Here is a 15,754-nt window from a genome sequence, read left to right on the forward strand (position 1 = left end):
ACTTGATTAATTTAATGAGAGGATAATGTCAGCCGTCCGATTAGATTAGACGGCTGGCTGCACGGTCAAGCGCATTTGTGAGGCACTACTGAAGCAAAATTGCAAAAATCTGAAACAGGTCGCTTCTATCCTGGCTGTCCATACTAGGAGTACCTTGTTCATCACCCAAAGAAATCCCCCCTTGAATATGGAGCTGAATTTTTGCAATCAAAGATAGGTACATAAGCATAGCATGAAGAGAGGTGCACATTTATAAAGAGGGTTGCATTTCTTGTCTTTCATTATACAACAAGCCAAAGATTACCCAAAAAAAAATACAACAAGCCAAAGCTATCCACATTTCATATGAATATTATCAGAAAATATCGGTGTTACTAATAAGAGATCTTGATTGATAAATCGAATAATTCATGGCCTAACATTAATATTACAGGTATTTCGGGGGTGGCATTTGAAAATTTCCCAATTTCTAAAGAAAACTCTGATTATCTAGAAGAAACTCTAGTAGCCAGCCTTCGAAAGGTTCATTTTAGTTCACACTCTACAGTTCGTGAATGTGTTCGTTCTTTGTTCCTTCAACAGTTGCTGGAGCCTTATCATGAACCGATTCAAGCACATCACTGCCATGAATGATGGCACCTCTGGTTCGTTTCATCTCACCTGACCAAAACTGGTTGCGGGCGCTTTTGAGCTATGATAATCGAGTGCAGGTGTGTTTCTGCTTTCAGCGAATATGTCGAAATTAGATTCATTTTCCTTGCAAAGAAGCTTATTCACTATAGTGAGTTATCAGGTTCTGTGTATTAATGTCTTTTGTACTTTTTTACACCCTCGTCTTTACAGATTTTCAAGTTAAAAGCAGATCTGTATCTTTGATGGATTAACATGACATTTATCTTTATTTCGTAGCATGAATTAAGGTATGAACAGAACACAACCAAATTTCCACTAATCTATAGTCAGGGTTGCTCCAAGGACTGTCGGGCTCTCTGCTTGTTCTATTGACAAGTTAACGTTCAGCCTGAGTGGGCTAATCAAAACAACTAGGATCATAAGGCCTTGATAATGGTGCCCTGATTGAGTTTTTGTTGTTGCAACCATGTGAATCTTGATGTCTTGGATCTTCCTTAGGCTAATGGTCGGGTTGATATGTTCTTCCAATCTTTATGTTTGTGTATTGTACCATGTGTTGCCTAAATAATGACTTGCCTTGCTCTTAAGTATGCTATCTCTTCGCCATTCCAGCTACCTCTTACCCAAATGTCTTCTAATAAATTAAGAAATTTGACATCAATAGGAAGTGGGGGCAATAGCTGCAGTTCTAAACTAATTGGCTAACTTTCTTTTAAATGCAGAATTGGATTTGTTCTTAAGTTTGTTTTTGGCATCTTTCAAGTTATACTAACTGACCATTTTATTAATGAATTGTTACACCTGTATTGACTTTTCTGTAACTTTATTCTACGAATAATATTGACTATCTGCAAACTCTGATATAGCTGAAGTTTCATTTTCTCCATATCTTTCACATGTGTTGACTTGTAGAATCTACTGATTTTTGGATAATTGATCAAGTCCATCTGGCGTTCTCATCATATTCGAGTTGTTGCATCTACATTGACTCTTTAAATTTGTTATGACTAAGGCTTTATCTTCGTTTTCTATTCATGACCTGGGGTGTTGACAAACAATTGTGGAAGTTGATCAAGCGAAGAATTTCTCCTGTTGTTCACCTTCTTGTTGCTTGTATTATTTTTGAATGATGTGAACTCAAGTCCTCCAATAAAAACCTTTCAATTCGTTCTGTGCCATTTTAGATTTTAATATTTCTGTTTTTTTCCCCCCATTTTCTTCCTGGTGTAATGTATACACAAAGGAAGGATTATAAGAATACAAAATGTAAAAGGCCAGCAGGCTAAAGCACTCGAGAAGGGCCCACAAACATTCCAGGAAATCTTGTAGGAGGCTGGGAGACTATTAGTCCTCTGCAGTTAAAAACAATCCTTTCTAAATTAGGTGAATTTGGAATATTTACCATCAGATATACATTCTTTTCAGTTTATGGGGCCAACTGGGGATTCCAAGCTTAAAATCAATCCATTATGCTGGTGGTTTGGTTCTGTACACTCGTGTGAAGTTTGTTTCCTTATAGCTGGGAAAACCAGGCCTTTAAAATGCTAATACATGTAAAGTTCAACTCTGTAGGAGTTACTCTGTTGTTAACATCACTGAACTATGAACTGCGACTCACCTTCTAGTACCCATTTCCTATTGTTCACTAGATTAAAAGAACAAGGTGGGGGGGGGGGGGGGGGGGAATCTCAGTAGTATCTGTTTTGAGTAACTGTAATTTTCGAATCCATTGGTTTCTCATACTTGGTATACATATTAGAACTCAGTGGTCAATAGTCAAGACCTACCCGTTGGATTGTTGAATATCCGTTCTTCAGGTCCATCCGATTGTTTTTCTCTAATTACAAAGTAGATGTAGTTTAGGTTGGAAAAGAAAATGAAGGAGCTGCTAACTGAATTTTAGAAGCTGTAGCCTTGCATTTGCGTTACTTCCAAGTTGCAGGAATTTAAGGTAGGAATTAATAGGAATGATACTAAGACAATTAATGTTCAAAATTTAATCCATCTCTTATAGTCCTTGTAAAATTGAGAATAAATCCATCTCTTACAATCCTTAAAAATGAAGCAGTCTAAAGAAAACTATGCTGTGTCGACACTGCTGCATCCTTGATGCTATTTGTTTGAATACAGCCGTACTACCCAAAAAGAATTGGGGAAGGAAAAGTGGAAACATAATAATGAACAAATAAGGGGACTACCCGACTAAAGCACAAACTTTTTTCGACTTAAGTTTTTAAGGACTAGATAATGTCTCAAGCTAAAATCCTACTCTTGGGTGGTTCATAACTGAAGACACACTAACATACAGGCAGATCAGCTGGAGGTGGCGGTAAAGACTGCAACTCTCCAAGCCCATTCTCAACCACAAAAGCCGTAGCCAAACCCCAGTTGAGATGAGCATCCAAGTGACAATGCATCAGCCAAACTCCTGTTGGATATCAGAAAGTTGCATCTGTTATATGACAAATTGAGATGGGGGTGAAGGAAGGGAAAAATATTTAAGTTTTTAACAGACTTACCTGGATTATCGGCTATAAATCGAATCACTGCCCATCCACCCACTGGTACTCCAACAGTATTCCTTAGTGGTGGGTCAACCAGGTTGAATTTAGAAGTATCAGTTTTTGGATTGAAGTTTCCAAAACCCCGTGCCATGATGTAGAAATCATATCCATGAAGATGAATGGGGTGGCTTTCTGTTGTGAAGATGCTTGTACCCTGCAAGACTATTTGCACCCTGGAACCATACTTCATCTTGTACAACCTGGTCCCTTTAACAGGTTGCCAGAGCGACCTGCTCACGTTGCCAGTATAATCAAATTGCACTGGTGGCTTTGCAGGGAAATCTGTAGTGAAGACTCCTGGGATGCCTTGCTGGTAAGCTTGCAGTAGGGAGAAATTGGATGGAAGAACGAAAGAAGCATTGTTCATGCTAGCAGCAAAGCGGGTATTATTGGGGGCTTGGCAATTGCGTGCTCTGACTCCTGGTGGACATTTGATTAGTCCCAAGCCAACAGTCAAGAACAAGCTTTCATCAATGTCAGTAGGGACTTCAACCTTGGTGCGACTTCTGAAGCTGGCATCGAAGGCAGTGACAGTGTTGGTGTCATTGTAAGCAGGCAGTGATGGAAAGACAGGAGGAATAGAGAGGCCTTTCTTGGCTGGGCAAGGGGCGGATTTGTACTCAAGAATGGCAGTGGTGGTTGTGTTATCGAATGGTGCAGCTTGAGCACTGTTATAGGCCCTAGCTGCCGCATAGTATCGGGCTGGTGGCTGATCTGCATTGATGAGAACATCTGTAGTCTGGCCTGGTCCAAGCATGATTACTGAGGTGGTGAAAGGCTTTAAATAGGAAGCATCTGCACCCACCACTGTCAGCTTATGGTTGGCAACAGTGAAGAAGAGGTCCTGGTTGAGTGCAGCATTGATGACTCTGAGAAGGTTTGTTTCACCAGAATCCACAGGAATTACTACTGTATCTGTTGTTGCAAGCATGGAAATCACATTAGGAATTCATTAGGTAGGAAGAAATAAGAAATAACCAGAGAATTATTTTAAACAGACCTTGGCTGGAGCAGTTGTAGAGGTCTCCAGGTTGACCGTTGATGGTATAGGCATCGGATACATTTGGAGCTCCTCCGGTTCGGGTTGCCTCCCTAACAACATGTATGGGGTTGGAGTTCCACCATTCTCCTGATAATTCATATCCATTATCAAATCACTAATGTTAGTTTCACTTTATTTTCAGTTTCATCCGAAATTTCTGTCACAATGGATGGATGCATCACTATCACTACAACTGTAAGTGTTAATCCTATTGCTTCTAATTTGAACCAGTTGCAGGTGAAGCTTCCAGATAGAGAACTCTCCCCCCAAGTTATAAATGCCCTTCATTGATCCTAACAGTGGGCTTTGGTTGGGAGAAACTGAGTTATATTTATATAACAATGCTTCTGATACTAAATAACCACCAAAAATAGAAACAAAAGGAGGTTGTCCTCACCAAGAAGAATGGGAACTTCTCTCTTGGGCTTAATGAATGGATAAGAAGAACCCTCTTTAGGACGGATAATTAGAGCTCCATAAACAGTAGCTCTGAGCCATGAGCTGTGAGCATGCCACCACAAAGTCCCTTCTTGTCCTTGGATTGTGAATCTGTAGGTGTAGCTCCCACCCGGCCGGATAGGACACTGTGTCACAAATTCCGGCCCATCTGCCCATCCTGATCGCAATTGTCGAACACCATGCCTGAATAATCACAAGAATACCAATAAAAAAAAATCCTACTATAATTGATGTATAGCAAGACTAAATGAAGGACAGGGTTATCATAACAAGTGATAAACCAGTTTCATCAGACATAAAAGGGTAAAATGGTCATTTGGATCAAGAGCACAAATGACATGCATGTCATGGGTGTCCTCTCAAAAGATCTCAAAAAAGAAATGAACGTTAAAAAAACATGCATGGGCACATTATGTACCCCATCATGCACGTATGTAGCTAAAAATTAGACCATATGCATGTTTGCATTTACCAGTGAATGGTAACATTATATTTTCCTCTGTTGATAACATTCACTTGTAGGGTGTCTCCATTTCTGACTTCCAAGGTTGGCCCTGGATACATTCCATTCACTGTAATTCTGTTATGGGCCATGCATAACCTCTTCACTTTTGTTTCTTGAACCTGAAACCAACCCAACAAGTTAGAAAGAAATGAACCCTTTAACTCAAAGTTTCATCTCTACGAGAAGAAGAAGAGATGAATATACCACAAAGTCATGGTGGTGAGCCTTTGCATCAGCAAAAGAAGATGCAAAAGCAAAGAGAAGCAGAAATGCAAGGAGAGAGCAGCACAATGGCTTGAGAACAATGCTGTAAGCTGCTTCCATTATCTTTCAAGTCTCTCTTTACTAGAATTGAAGTGGTAATGCAAGAGTGAATTGAAGGAAAGAGAGTTTTCCAATTCTATATATAGATGATGAGCAAGGAAAGGTTGTTTAGAGTTTGGCAGATTAGGTTTTAATTCCAAGACATGGTGAGGTTCCGGACAACTTAGTCCATCCCTAAAAGGAGTTGGTGCACCCACTAGCTTATCAGAAAAACCTAGCATTTTAAGAATACTTCCCAAACAAGTCTCCTTTTTTATCAAGGTTGAATTCCAAAGGAAAAAAAAAACATAATTACGACTTGTCTTTTTCTTATAAATATACTTGCATGAATACTAAATCAAGCCCTATTTAAATACCCAGAAAAGAAATCAATCCATATGAGGTAGGTACAGTTGTGTGTACCCAGTTTAGTTCTTTCTTGCTTTACAGGAATACATCTTTAAAATGTGTGGTTTCTTGAACAAATGAAAGAGTGTCTAAGGTCTTTGTGTGGTTAGGGTTGATGGGGGGAGGGTAAGGGCTGTCCATGTTTGGTTTCTTTGTATAATTTGGCCATTTGACATTTGACCAAGTCAACGCAATATAATAGTAGATACTTCCCTTGCTAGGGTTGTCTTAGTCTCATTTCTCCCTTTACAAGGGGGTCACTTCCTCTTAAAGCAATAGGGCCCATAGAAGATTTGAAGAAAAATTATTGGTTAAGAGGTGATCTACCTCCCAGGGTAAAATGGTGGAAAGTTTTAATTCTCTCTCAGGTTTATTTTTTGGGTTTTGAGTAATTTTATGTTCTCCGGTCAAATTGGTTTAAAGGGTTGAAGGTTGCAGCCATGTTTCAAACCATGGGTCATCATCATTGGTTGGTTGCAATGTAGGTGTAGTTGTTCTAAAACTGGTTTAGCTTTTCTTTGTCTAATAATAGGTGGGGCACACATCCATTTTGTGTTTGGGTTCTACCTAAATAGCCTCATGGTACATGTAGGAGTTGTCAATTTCCTTCCTGAACCGGTTGGTCCGACCAAATTGTCTGGTTCAATCCAAACAAAATCTTCTTTGGTTCTTTGGTTTTGTCATGGTTTGGGTTTGTGGACCATGTCGATGAAATACAATCCCATATAATAGTCATTGTGAGATTGGAGGTTTTCGATATAGAATTTATTATAGTGTTGTTTTAAGCGGTTCTTGAGAGCTTTCATTATTTTTCTACACATGATGGAAACTTCTTCAGCTTCACCTTAATGAACTGTGATCGATGGGCGGCCATTGATTTGATTTCTATTTCTATATGTTATTTCTTTGTGTTTATTCTAACACAAACATGCCACACCTCGCCAACTACATAACACAAGTGTTGATATCTTGATTAGAGCTTCTCATGTTAACCCAATAAAAACCAATCCAAACTAAATCAAAAACAAAACCGGTTTTCAACATTGATGGATTGGTCTACTATTACTAAACCAGAACCGTTTCAACCCGATCAAAACAAACCGAACCGGCCAGATGAGACACCCTAGGCACATACCTTTATTCCCCCTTCCCACCAAGAATACTAGATAGCATTTCAAGCTTCAGCTTGACACTATGTTCTAATCATCACAGGCATAGATGGGTCCGGGCAGACCAGACCAGACCAGTTGGTTGCCAAACCAAATATTCTTGATTAAAATTTTATAAAAAAGAAACACGTTTTTGACCGTTACACACCTTCCACAGGTTTCCTTTGTCAAGACACACATTATAAGGGTGGTTGTTTAGCTTCCAAGTGGTCTTAAACAAAGCTTGAATTAAATCTTCCCTAATTCTGATAGGAACAGGTGAACCTTCTCTCTGTCTATGTCGCCTTAAACAAAGCTCTAATTTTGATAAGAACAGGTGAACATCTCTCTCTCTCTCTCTCTCACTCTCACTCATTTAGAGGTTTGACTGTCTCGATCGTCTTCCTAAACGCCTGAGATCCTATTAGGTAGTTAGAGATTTGTTGGTGAATCAAAGCAACGACTTGATACGGTAATTACTGTTTCCCATCTCATAATTTTGTTTTTAGGTAGCCAGTCACCTGGAGATGATTTTCAGAAAAGATTTCTTAGATTTCATTTTAGAAGAACTGTTAGATTTGGTTGGTTGTAATATTCTCTTTAAATATTAATTTCTTTTGGATTCAAATTCTTAAGATTTGGTATTTGCCTAATTCCTCTTTGTGTTAATCCAAAAATGTGTTAAAAACGAACGAAGATCTTGGACTTGAAAATTCATAACTCATTTTTCTGCCCTATTTCGAATTGGTGTTTAGTTTGATTATCGGATTCCCTTTATTCTAGGGCTTTGTATAGGTCACTTCTTGATTTCCTCGAGTAGTATTCAAATTAGGGTTTAGATCTGTTAATCTATGTAGATGTTCGTGTTCCTTCAATTCTGGGGGCATTGTATAGATCATTTTGACTTCCTCTGCAACTCAATTCTTAATCAATTATGAATTTTTTGATCATCACTTCTGCTTGCTACTGTTTTCAACTCATTTTTAACAAAATTCAGTTCCCTAGGGGTGAGGATAAGTTAGATATGTCTTAATTCTGTTAATGGGTCTCTTTCCATCAAACATGCAGTTTAGTTGAGGCTTTCAGTTTTGAATTCGGATGTAGATGTTTGTGTTCCTTCAATTCTGGGGCATTGTAAGGATCATTTTGACTTCCTGTAGCAACTCATTTCTTAATCAGTTATGGAATTCCTTGATAATCACTACTGCCTGTTTCTAGTCATGAAAGCAAGATTCAGTTCCCTAGGGGTGAGGATTAGTTAGATATGTCTTAATTCTGTTAATGGGTCTCTTTCCATCAAAAATGCAGTTTAGTTGATGCTTTCAGTTTTGAATTCGGATCCTCTACCTATGTGGGTAGAGGACTGTGCTCTCCTAACACCCATCTTCCATATGTTTAGTAAAAAATTCAATTTCTAATCTACCTTTGTTTGTTCTTAGAGGTGAATCTTCTTCTTAAATTTATGGTAGAACAATGTGAGGGGAGCACAATCTTCTACTCCTATGATTAGAGAATCTGGACTCTTCAGTTTTCACCAAAAAAAGTGCTAAAGTTGTAAATCTCAGGTTTTCTAACTATTGATGTTTTACATTCAAATTTCACATTCATCCTGAATTTAAAATGCCTTTTTTGTCACATTTTGCATGCAAAAATCTTATTCAATGCTTCACCCAAAAAAAGAATTTCATTCAACACAACTATTTCTCAGTTCACTAAAACAGTTCTATGTTGTGGGTGTTATGGAACTTGTTGAATCTATATGTATATTTTTCTTTTACTAGTAATGACACACATGCTTGTTCATCCTAAATTTAAAATGTTTATTTTGTTGCATTTTGCATGCAAAAACCTTATTCAATGCTTCACCCAAAAAAGAATTTCATTCAACACAACTATTTCTTAGTTTACTAAAACCGTTCTATCTTGTGGGTGTTATGGAACTTGTTGAACCTATATGTATATTTTTCTTTTACTAGTAATGATGCACATGTGATTTCTTTTTCGAATATACAATTTTATTTTTATGCAATTTCTTTTTAATTTGTATGTTCTTTTTGTTTGAGTTGAGTTTTAGATCAATTAATGATAATATTATATTATTCTATTAATCAATATCGTGTTTAGAAATTATAATTGCAATTTTGAACATTATACTTAAATAATTTAAAAATCTAATGAATTGAATAGGCAATGGTATTTTGGGAAAGAGAAATGTAATTATGTCGTTTGAGTTCATGCTCAATTAATGATAATTATTATATTATTATATTAATTAATAGTGTGTTTATGAATTATGGTTATAATTTTAGACATCTTTATTAAATGATTTAAAGATCTAATGAATTGAATAAGCAAGGGTTGTTTAGAAAAAAAAAAATGTAACTGTATTCTTTGAGTTCATGTTTATTAAATTATAATTATTATATTATTCTATTAATTTATGAATGATAATTATAATTTTGGATATCTTTTTTAAATGAATTAAAGATCTAATGAATTGAATAGACAAGAGTACTTTGAAAACGAGAAATGTAACTATGTCTCTTCAGTTAATGCTTTTATAATAGTAGTATGATATGAGTATTATAAATGTATTTGAATCCGGGGCCTTTGAGATTAAGAATTTAGTATCTATCTCTAGCATCATTTGTTTTTCTCAATTGACATTACCATATGTTTTTTAATCTTGTTATATTATACAGTGTCTTCACTTGTCAAACTAGTTCATCTTTTTCCCATCCACAAATAAAAAGAATAAAATACCCAAAAGTATTTTGCAAAGGGTTTTTTCTCCTATGAGACTAAAGACCTTAACATTACTTTGTGAGGCCAATTAGAACATTACTTTGTGAGGCCAATTAGACCAATTTGAGGGGTCTAATTAGATCATTTTAAGTAGGATTGTAAATGAATAATTGAAATATCCTTCTGAATTCATATTTATATACATTGAAGAGTATTTGAATTCATCTAATAACTAGTAGATTACAGATATGGTAAAACCCTCTTCCAGCTACATATTAAATTATCCTATTAAGTTATTTTTGTTGTATTTGTTTTCTTGTTCTCACAAACTTTTAACTTAAGATATGTGAATTTGTTACTTGAGTTTGTAGATTTCAAAAATCTAGAGATTTCAAATCTATAAACTTTAAATCTCTCAAGTCATGATGTGTGGCAAATGAAACTTTTTTGAAATCTAGATTTCATCCCTTACCCATAAATCTCGCCGTTTGGTATGAACCTCAGACATGAATCTAGATTACAATCAAATTTTTTTTGTAGATTTATCTTTGGAATGAAAGATCTTGAAAAAACATTTATTAAGCTATGGTTCAAATGTTTAACGCTTTTATAATATGTATGAAATCTCTAGATTTCACCTCATACCCATAAATTTATAGATTTTACGTTTTTAGTGTAAAAATGTGAATCTCTAGATTTCATGAATCTAGGGATTCACATAACCAAACAGGTAAAAATCTCTCATTTCTGAATCCAAAGATTTCAAATCTCTGAATTCACGTAACCAAATAGACCCTAAAATACAAAGAAAAATCAATAGTAAAAAAATATAAGAAGTATAAAAAACTAAAGAGAGTAGATGAAAAGGAAATTTGTTAAAATTTTAAATTTCAAACATAACCCTCACAAATAAAATAGTAAAGATGTCAAGGGTTAGTCGATTCGATTTATATTCATACTCATTTAGAAGAGTTTATATAGAAGATAACTATTTGAATCTATCCGAAAAGTAGTAAAATATTATTCAAATCTATTCAAATATAATCGGATGCAGATATGGTATTACCACTATCTGATCCTAATTCAATTTGTAATTTCAATCCTAACAATTGCTCGGGCTATCTTATGTCCAACTTGTGAGTGATACTCAATTATAAAAGGATAAATATCACTTACCTCCCCTCTTTGCTGGACAAGTAGAAATTACAACCCCATCTTAGTTGGATAATATCACTTACCTCTCTCTTACCTAGCAAATATATCAAACATCTCCCCTATGTTAACTTTTTCGGTTAAATTTAACTTTTACCGTTAAATATTTTTCTAAAACCCCAAACTAACTTTGGCTAAATTATTATTATTTTTAATTTTAAACCCTAAATTACAATAATCACCCTAACAGTAATTAAACTACTAAATTGCCCTCAATTAAAATAATTATTAAAACCCAAAACACCATAGTTAAAACCTAAATTATCTTTAATTTTTAAAAGCCCAACATATCATTTAAAAAAAAAATTATCAAACAATTAAAAAACACGTACTACCATCAAGAAAATAAAAAATGCAATTAAAAAAAGGGTATGTTGATAAAATTAAACACGTACTACTATTTTGGGGTTTTTTTTTAATTGTTTAATAATTAAAAAAAAGAGAGGGTATGTTGGAGTTTTAATAATTAAAGATAATTTGGTTTTTAATTATAGTTTGTAACAATTATTTTAATTAAGGGTAATTTAGAATTTTAATTGTTAAGGTGATTACGGTAATTTACGGTTTAAAATAAAAAAATATATATCTTTAGTCAATGTTAGTTTGGGGTTTTAGAAAAATATTTAACAGTAAAAGTTAAATTTAACCGAGAAAATCAACAGAGGGGAGGTGTTTGATATATTTGCTAGGTAAGAGAGGAGATAAGTGATATTATCCAACTAAGAGGAGGTGCAAGTACTATTTGTCTAACTAAGAGGGGAGGTAAGTGATATTTACCCATTATAAAATGTATGAAATTAATTTATAAAATAGAAAGGATGCTCAATAGTTCATTATCTAATGGATCTTTTCATTCTAATGCTCCATCCAAGAGCTAGTTATTAGTATTTATCGAATCTATTCCTCCCTAACAAAACCTATTGGATGTTGCTCTTAATAGCTATTCCCCCCTCCTCCCTCTCTTCTTTGATAATGAAATGAAGTTGTCTGACCGGTGGATGAAACATGAAACCTAGGAGTAGGTGCCGACCGTTATGTCTCTTTCCTTGAAAGGAAGGGGATGGGTGAACTATAACGCAACAGAGAGAAAAGTCATCTTAGATTTATGAAAGTTGTCTTCTTCATCTTTTCTTTCTTTTTTTCTTTTTTATTTTTTGGTTAGAAAATAGAAGTTTCTTCTACCAGTTTGAAAACTGAAGATGGAAAACGATATCATATATATAAAAACATTGTTGGGTGTTTTGGTATTTTGGCGCCTGTCTTGACTAACTTTGTGAGCTTATTATACGTATCAACTTTGTGAGGGTACCAACCATTTTAAATGAGATTCAAAGTCTCTGCTGGGCCCAAAGTAGCTGCTAGCTACGAATGAGTGCCTCTTTTGAGAATTTCTAACTGTTCTATCAAGTCTTTTTTTTGGTGGAAACTGTTCTATCAAGTCGGTTCAACGATCAAATCAAATCGTAAATGATTCAACGGGTAAAAACTTTTAAGGGACACGTGGCACTCAATGTAGGGACCAAAGTGGTAGTATAGGATCTCCAACGGCTACTAAGGTCAAGGCAGAAGGAGATCGAAGAGCCATTTGAGATGTGGAAATTGTTAGGCTGGGCAAGGGGTTTGAGTTGGAGCAGCTTTCTCTAAACAAAGGAAGGGTTTGGGGGGAAAGGCACAGCTAGATGAATTCTAGTTTCAGCTACGGCTGCAATAGGGCCGGGCAGCAGCTGTAGCTGGGTTTTTGCAATCCAAGCCCAGCCCTATAGGGCCAAGCTGCTCCAATTCCTGCTCTGATCCTAGTTCAGGTCCAAGGATTATTGTCTCTAGCCTTAAGCTCTATAGGGCCAAGTCAAGCTCATTCCTGCACTGATTGGTCCTAATTGGGCCGGGTCGGGATGGGTTAGCCCTGATTGGCCCTAATTGGGCCGGGTTGGGATGGTTTGGCCTTGATTGGTCTTGTCCTAGCCCTGTCCCTGGCCCTGATTGACCCGATCTTGGTCCTGACCCTAATTGGCCTTGTCCCTAGCCTTAATTGGTCCTATCCTTGGACCTAAAATATCAAATGTAAATTCAAAAAAAAATATTAAACTAAAAATAAAATTCATAGAAATATAAGATGATTCAAGCTCCTACAAAATGATAAAACAATCAATAAGTTGATGGTGTTACTTTAAACATAAATAAATTCACATTCCATAATTCTGTATTGAGCTCTGAAAGTCTCCCAATGCTTTGGTGATAGAAATTAAAAACCTCTCCCATTGCTTTGGTGATGGAAATTAAAAATTTCTCCCATTGCTTTGTATTCAATCTATATTTATATCCATTTAGATTTTAGAGAAATAGTGAAATCCAAATTTCTAGGGTTTTTTAATTTGCTATTCGATGAAAATTATAGTTATTATATGTAGCCTCGAAGGGGAAAAGAAAAAGACTTGTCTCGATTCTCAATTTCTAAGACAGTGGCCAAACTTCACTCGAGTCTCTTTTCCCCCCAAGTTTCTCTCTCCCTCTCTCTTTTTTGTTCTTTTTTCTTCCATGGTTTTTCTCCAGCAACAAAGAGTTAAAATTATTCATGAAAGAGAACATACGGAGAGAAGAATTGTAATTAAATTTAGACATACTTGAAAGTCAAGTCAATTGTAGAGAAGAAGGTCACAGTGTCACACATAAGCTATTTTTGCAAACTTAGAAATGTCAGAAATTCAGAATTCAAAAGGGATCTGATAAAATGAAAAGTTTATCTTCAAAGTCAAGACTTAAGCCGTAGGTAAGTATGTTTTCATTCATAACTGTTCGATAAATTGATATAATTATTCAACAAAAAAATCCATATTCAAAACCTTGTTAAGTAAATCAACGATAATGTAGTATCAATATTTTTTTCGTAGTTAAAGAAAATGATATTTTAATTACAAATACAGTTATCTGTCCTTAATAAGTTTTTTGAAATATCACATTAGAGGCAAAAAAAAAAAATGTCAATATTCATGACGAGAAGTTGGGGTGTAAATTTGTTAGATATTAGTTCTCTATATACTATAATATATTATCTCGCCTTAGTCAAAAAAAAAAAAAAAGGGGTCAATGTTTTTTGGGAACTAAAAGTGACTTAGTTCAAAAGGAAAAGAAAAGTTACCTTAAAAATAATATAAAAAGTGGAAGATCAAAATTAAGACTTATAGTTATATCAATGTTAATAGAGCAAATTTTCAAACTGAAATGGTGTTGTTAAAAAATCAATGAAAGAGAGAAACCTCCAGCCGGCAGCTGCATTTCTCTGAAAAATGGCTTTCTTCTCTCCTCACTCTTTCTTTTACCCTTCTCTCTTTCGGTTTGGTATCTTCCTTTCTCTTCCTATTGGCGGCTGAGTTTTCCCTGAGGGGTAGGGTGCTGGTGATGCTGGAGTCCATTGTTGTTGGTGGTTGAGAATGGTCCATGCTGTGGCGCCTTGTATTTCTACGAGCTGAACCTTTCTATTTCAAATATTGATGATGCCAACCACTTGCTTTTATTTGCACTGTCATTGGTCGCTTTCTTTTTAAGGGTCTTTATGATATTTATGATCAAACCCACTTCCAACTACCCATCTTAATTGGTTCAATCTCTTTTTATTCCTTTTGCCTCTTATGGTGTTTTTCTTACGTTTCCTGTCTTGCTTCACCGACCCTGTTGGTCTGTGCTGAGCTGCGCGTTCTTATTGTTGTGCTTTTTATCTGTTTACATTTGTAGGGCTGTGTGCACCTGTCGTGCTTTCCTTTTGCCTTGCTATTCTCAGTGTTTTTTCTGTTCATAGTTACTTTTCAAATTTTCCTTTCTGTGGTGTTCCTTTTTACAAGTGCTTTATCTCCGTTTCTGTGCATCCTGTTGGTGCAAGTATGCAGAGTAGGCAGCTTTCCTCCGCGTCCCCTAAATCTCCGCTGCGCATGCAATTTTTTGGTTCGTCATCCTCTTCTGGACGTGGGTTGTTGCCATCTTCCCATGGATCGACTGGAAAAAAGAATTATGCTCCATTTGGGGTTTGTTCTCCGGACTTGGTTCTCTTTGGTTATGCCTTGGGCTACCCTACGTTGTCGATGGAACTACTGTGTGGAAGCTTGGCTGAGTTTTGGAAGGATCTCGGGGTTCTCTCTGTGGCTTGTTGTGGCAGAGATCTGGTTCGTGCTACTTTTGCCTCATCGGATCTGCGAGGCAAAGTTCTTTCACTTTCACCATGGTGGGTAGGGAATCACTTGTCTGTTAACCCGCTCCCGAAAATCCGAAAGAAATCGTTGTTGCCTCCCATTGCTATATGGGTGCAACTGCGGGAAGTGAGACCTGACTGCTTTGCTTTCGAACAAATCTTTAATGCAGCTTCTGATCTTGGAAGTGTGTTGGATGTTCAACTTAATTATGTGGACTTAGGCCTACCGATGAACTTTGCTAGAGTTAAAGTTCTGCTTGATATCAATCAACCTATTAAACCCTCAGCTTCTATCCGAAATGTGAAGGGTGAATGGTTCAATGTTTGTTTACTTTATGAACTGGTGATGGTTTGCACCAACTGTGGAAAATTAACACATGAAACTAACTTTTGTTCTCTGCACGAAGGAGGGAATAATCGCTTGGTTGGGCGGACTGTACATGGGTCCTTTTTTAATATCATCACTGATCCTATCCGAAGGGGAGCAGTGCTGTTGGGAAGTAGTGCTCAAGGCATTCTAGGAGTTCAGGGTGTAGGGTACAGAGGTGGGGGCTT

At 36.2% G+C, this 15,754-nt stretch overlaps 1 protein-coding gene and 1 long non-coding RNA gene across 2 annotated transcripts; one reads left to right on the forward strand and one right to left on the reverse strand.

The window, feature by feature from the left end:
* Positions 1-522: 522 nt before the first annotated feature.
* Positions 523-3,554, forward strand: LOC149023987 (uncharacterized). Its single transcript, XR_016171595.1, has 3 exons — positions 523-710; positions 844-920; positions 3,474-3,554. It is a non-coding gene; the product is annotated as an uncharacterized LOC149023987 (long non-coding RNA).
* LOC149023988 (laccase-5-like) lies at positions 2,545-5,589 on the reverse strand. Its single transcript, XM_089144400.1, has 6 exons — positions 5,408-5,589; positions 5,171-5,322; positions 4,637-4,881; positions 4,198-4,326; positions 3,153-4,112; positions 2,545-3,061 (listed from the first exon to the last, which is right to left on the reverse strand). Exons 1-6 carry the CDS (start codon positions 5,525-5,527, stop codon positions 2,931-2,933), a joined length of 1,737 nt encoding a protein of 578 aa, XP_089000526.1. The 5' UTR covers positions 5,528-5,589; the 3' UTR covers positions 2,545-2,930.
* Positions 5,590-15,754: the final 10,165 nt, after the last annotated feature.

This window comes from Hakea prostrata, chromosome 2, assembly GCF_041222555.1.
Source record: "Hakea prostrata isolate BN-2017 chromosome 2, UWA_Hpros_2, whole genome shotgun sequence".
NCBI lineage: Eukaryota > Viridiplantae > Streptophyta > Magnoliopsida > Proteales > Proteaceae > Hakea > Hakea prostrata.

What these genes read in the sequence shown, in the direction of transcription:
- LOC149023988 (XM_089144400.1), bottom strand. Translation starts at nt 5,527, where the DNA reads ATGGAAGCAGCTTACAGCATTGTTCTCAAGCCATTGTGCTGCTCTCTC. An exon ending in CTCACCACCATGACTTTGTG is followed by an intron (nt 5,323 to 5,407) that starts GTATATTCATCT and finishes GGTTGGTTTCAG; the next exon opens with GTTCAAGAAACAAAAGTGAA. An exon ending in CTACAACTGCTCCAGCCAAG is followed by an intron (nt 4,113 to 4,197) that starts GTCTGTTTAAAA and finishes TTGCAACAACAG; the next exon opens with ATACAGTAGTAATTCCTGTG.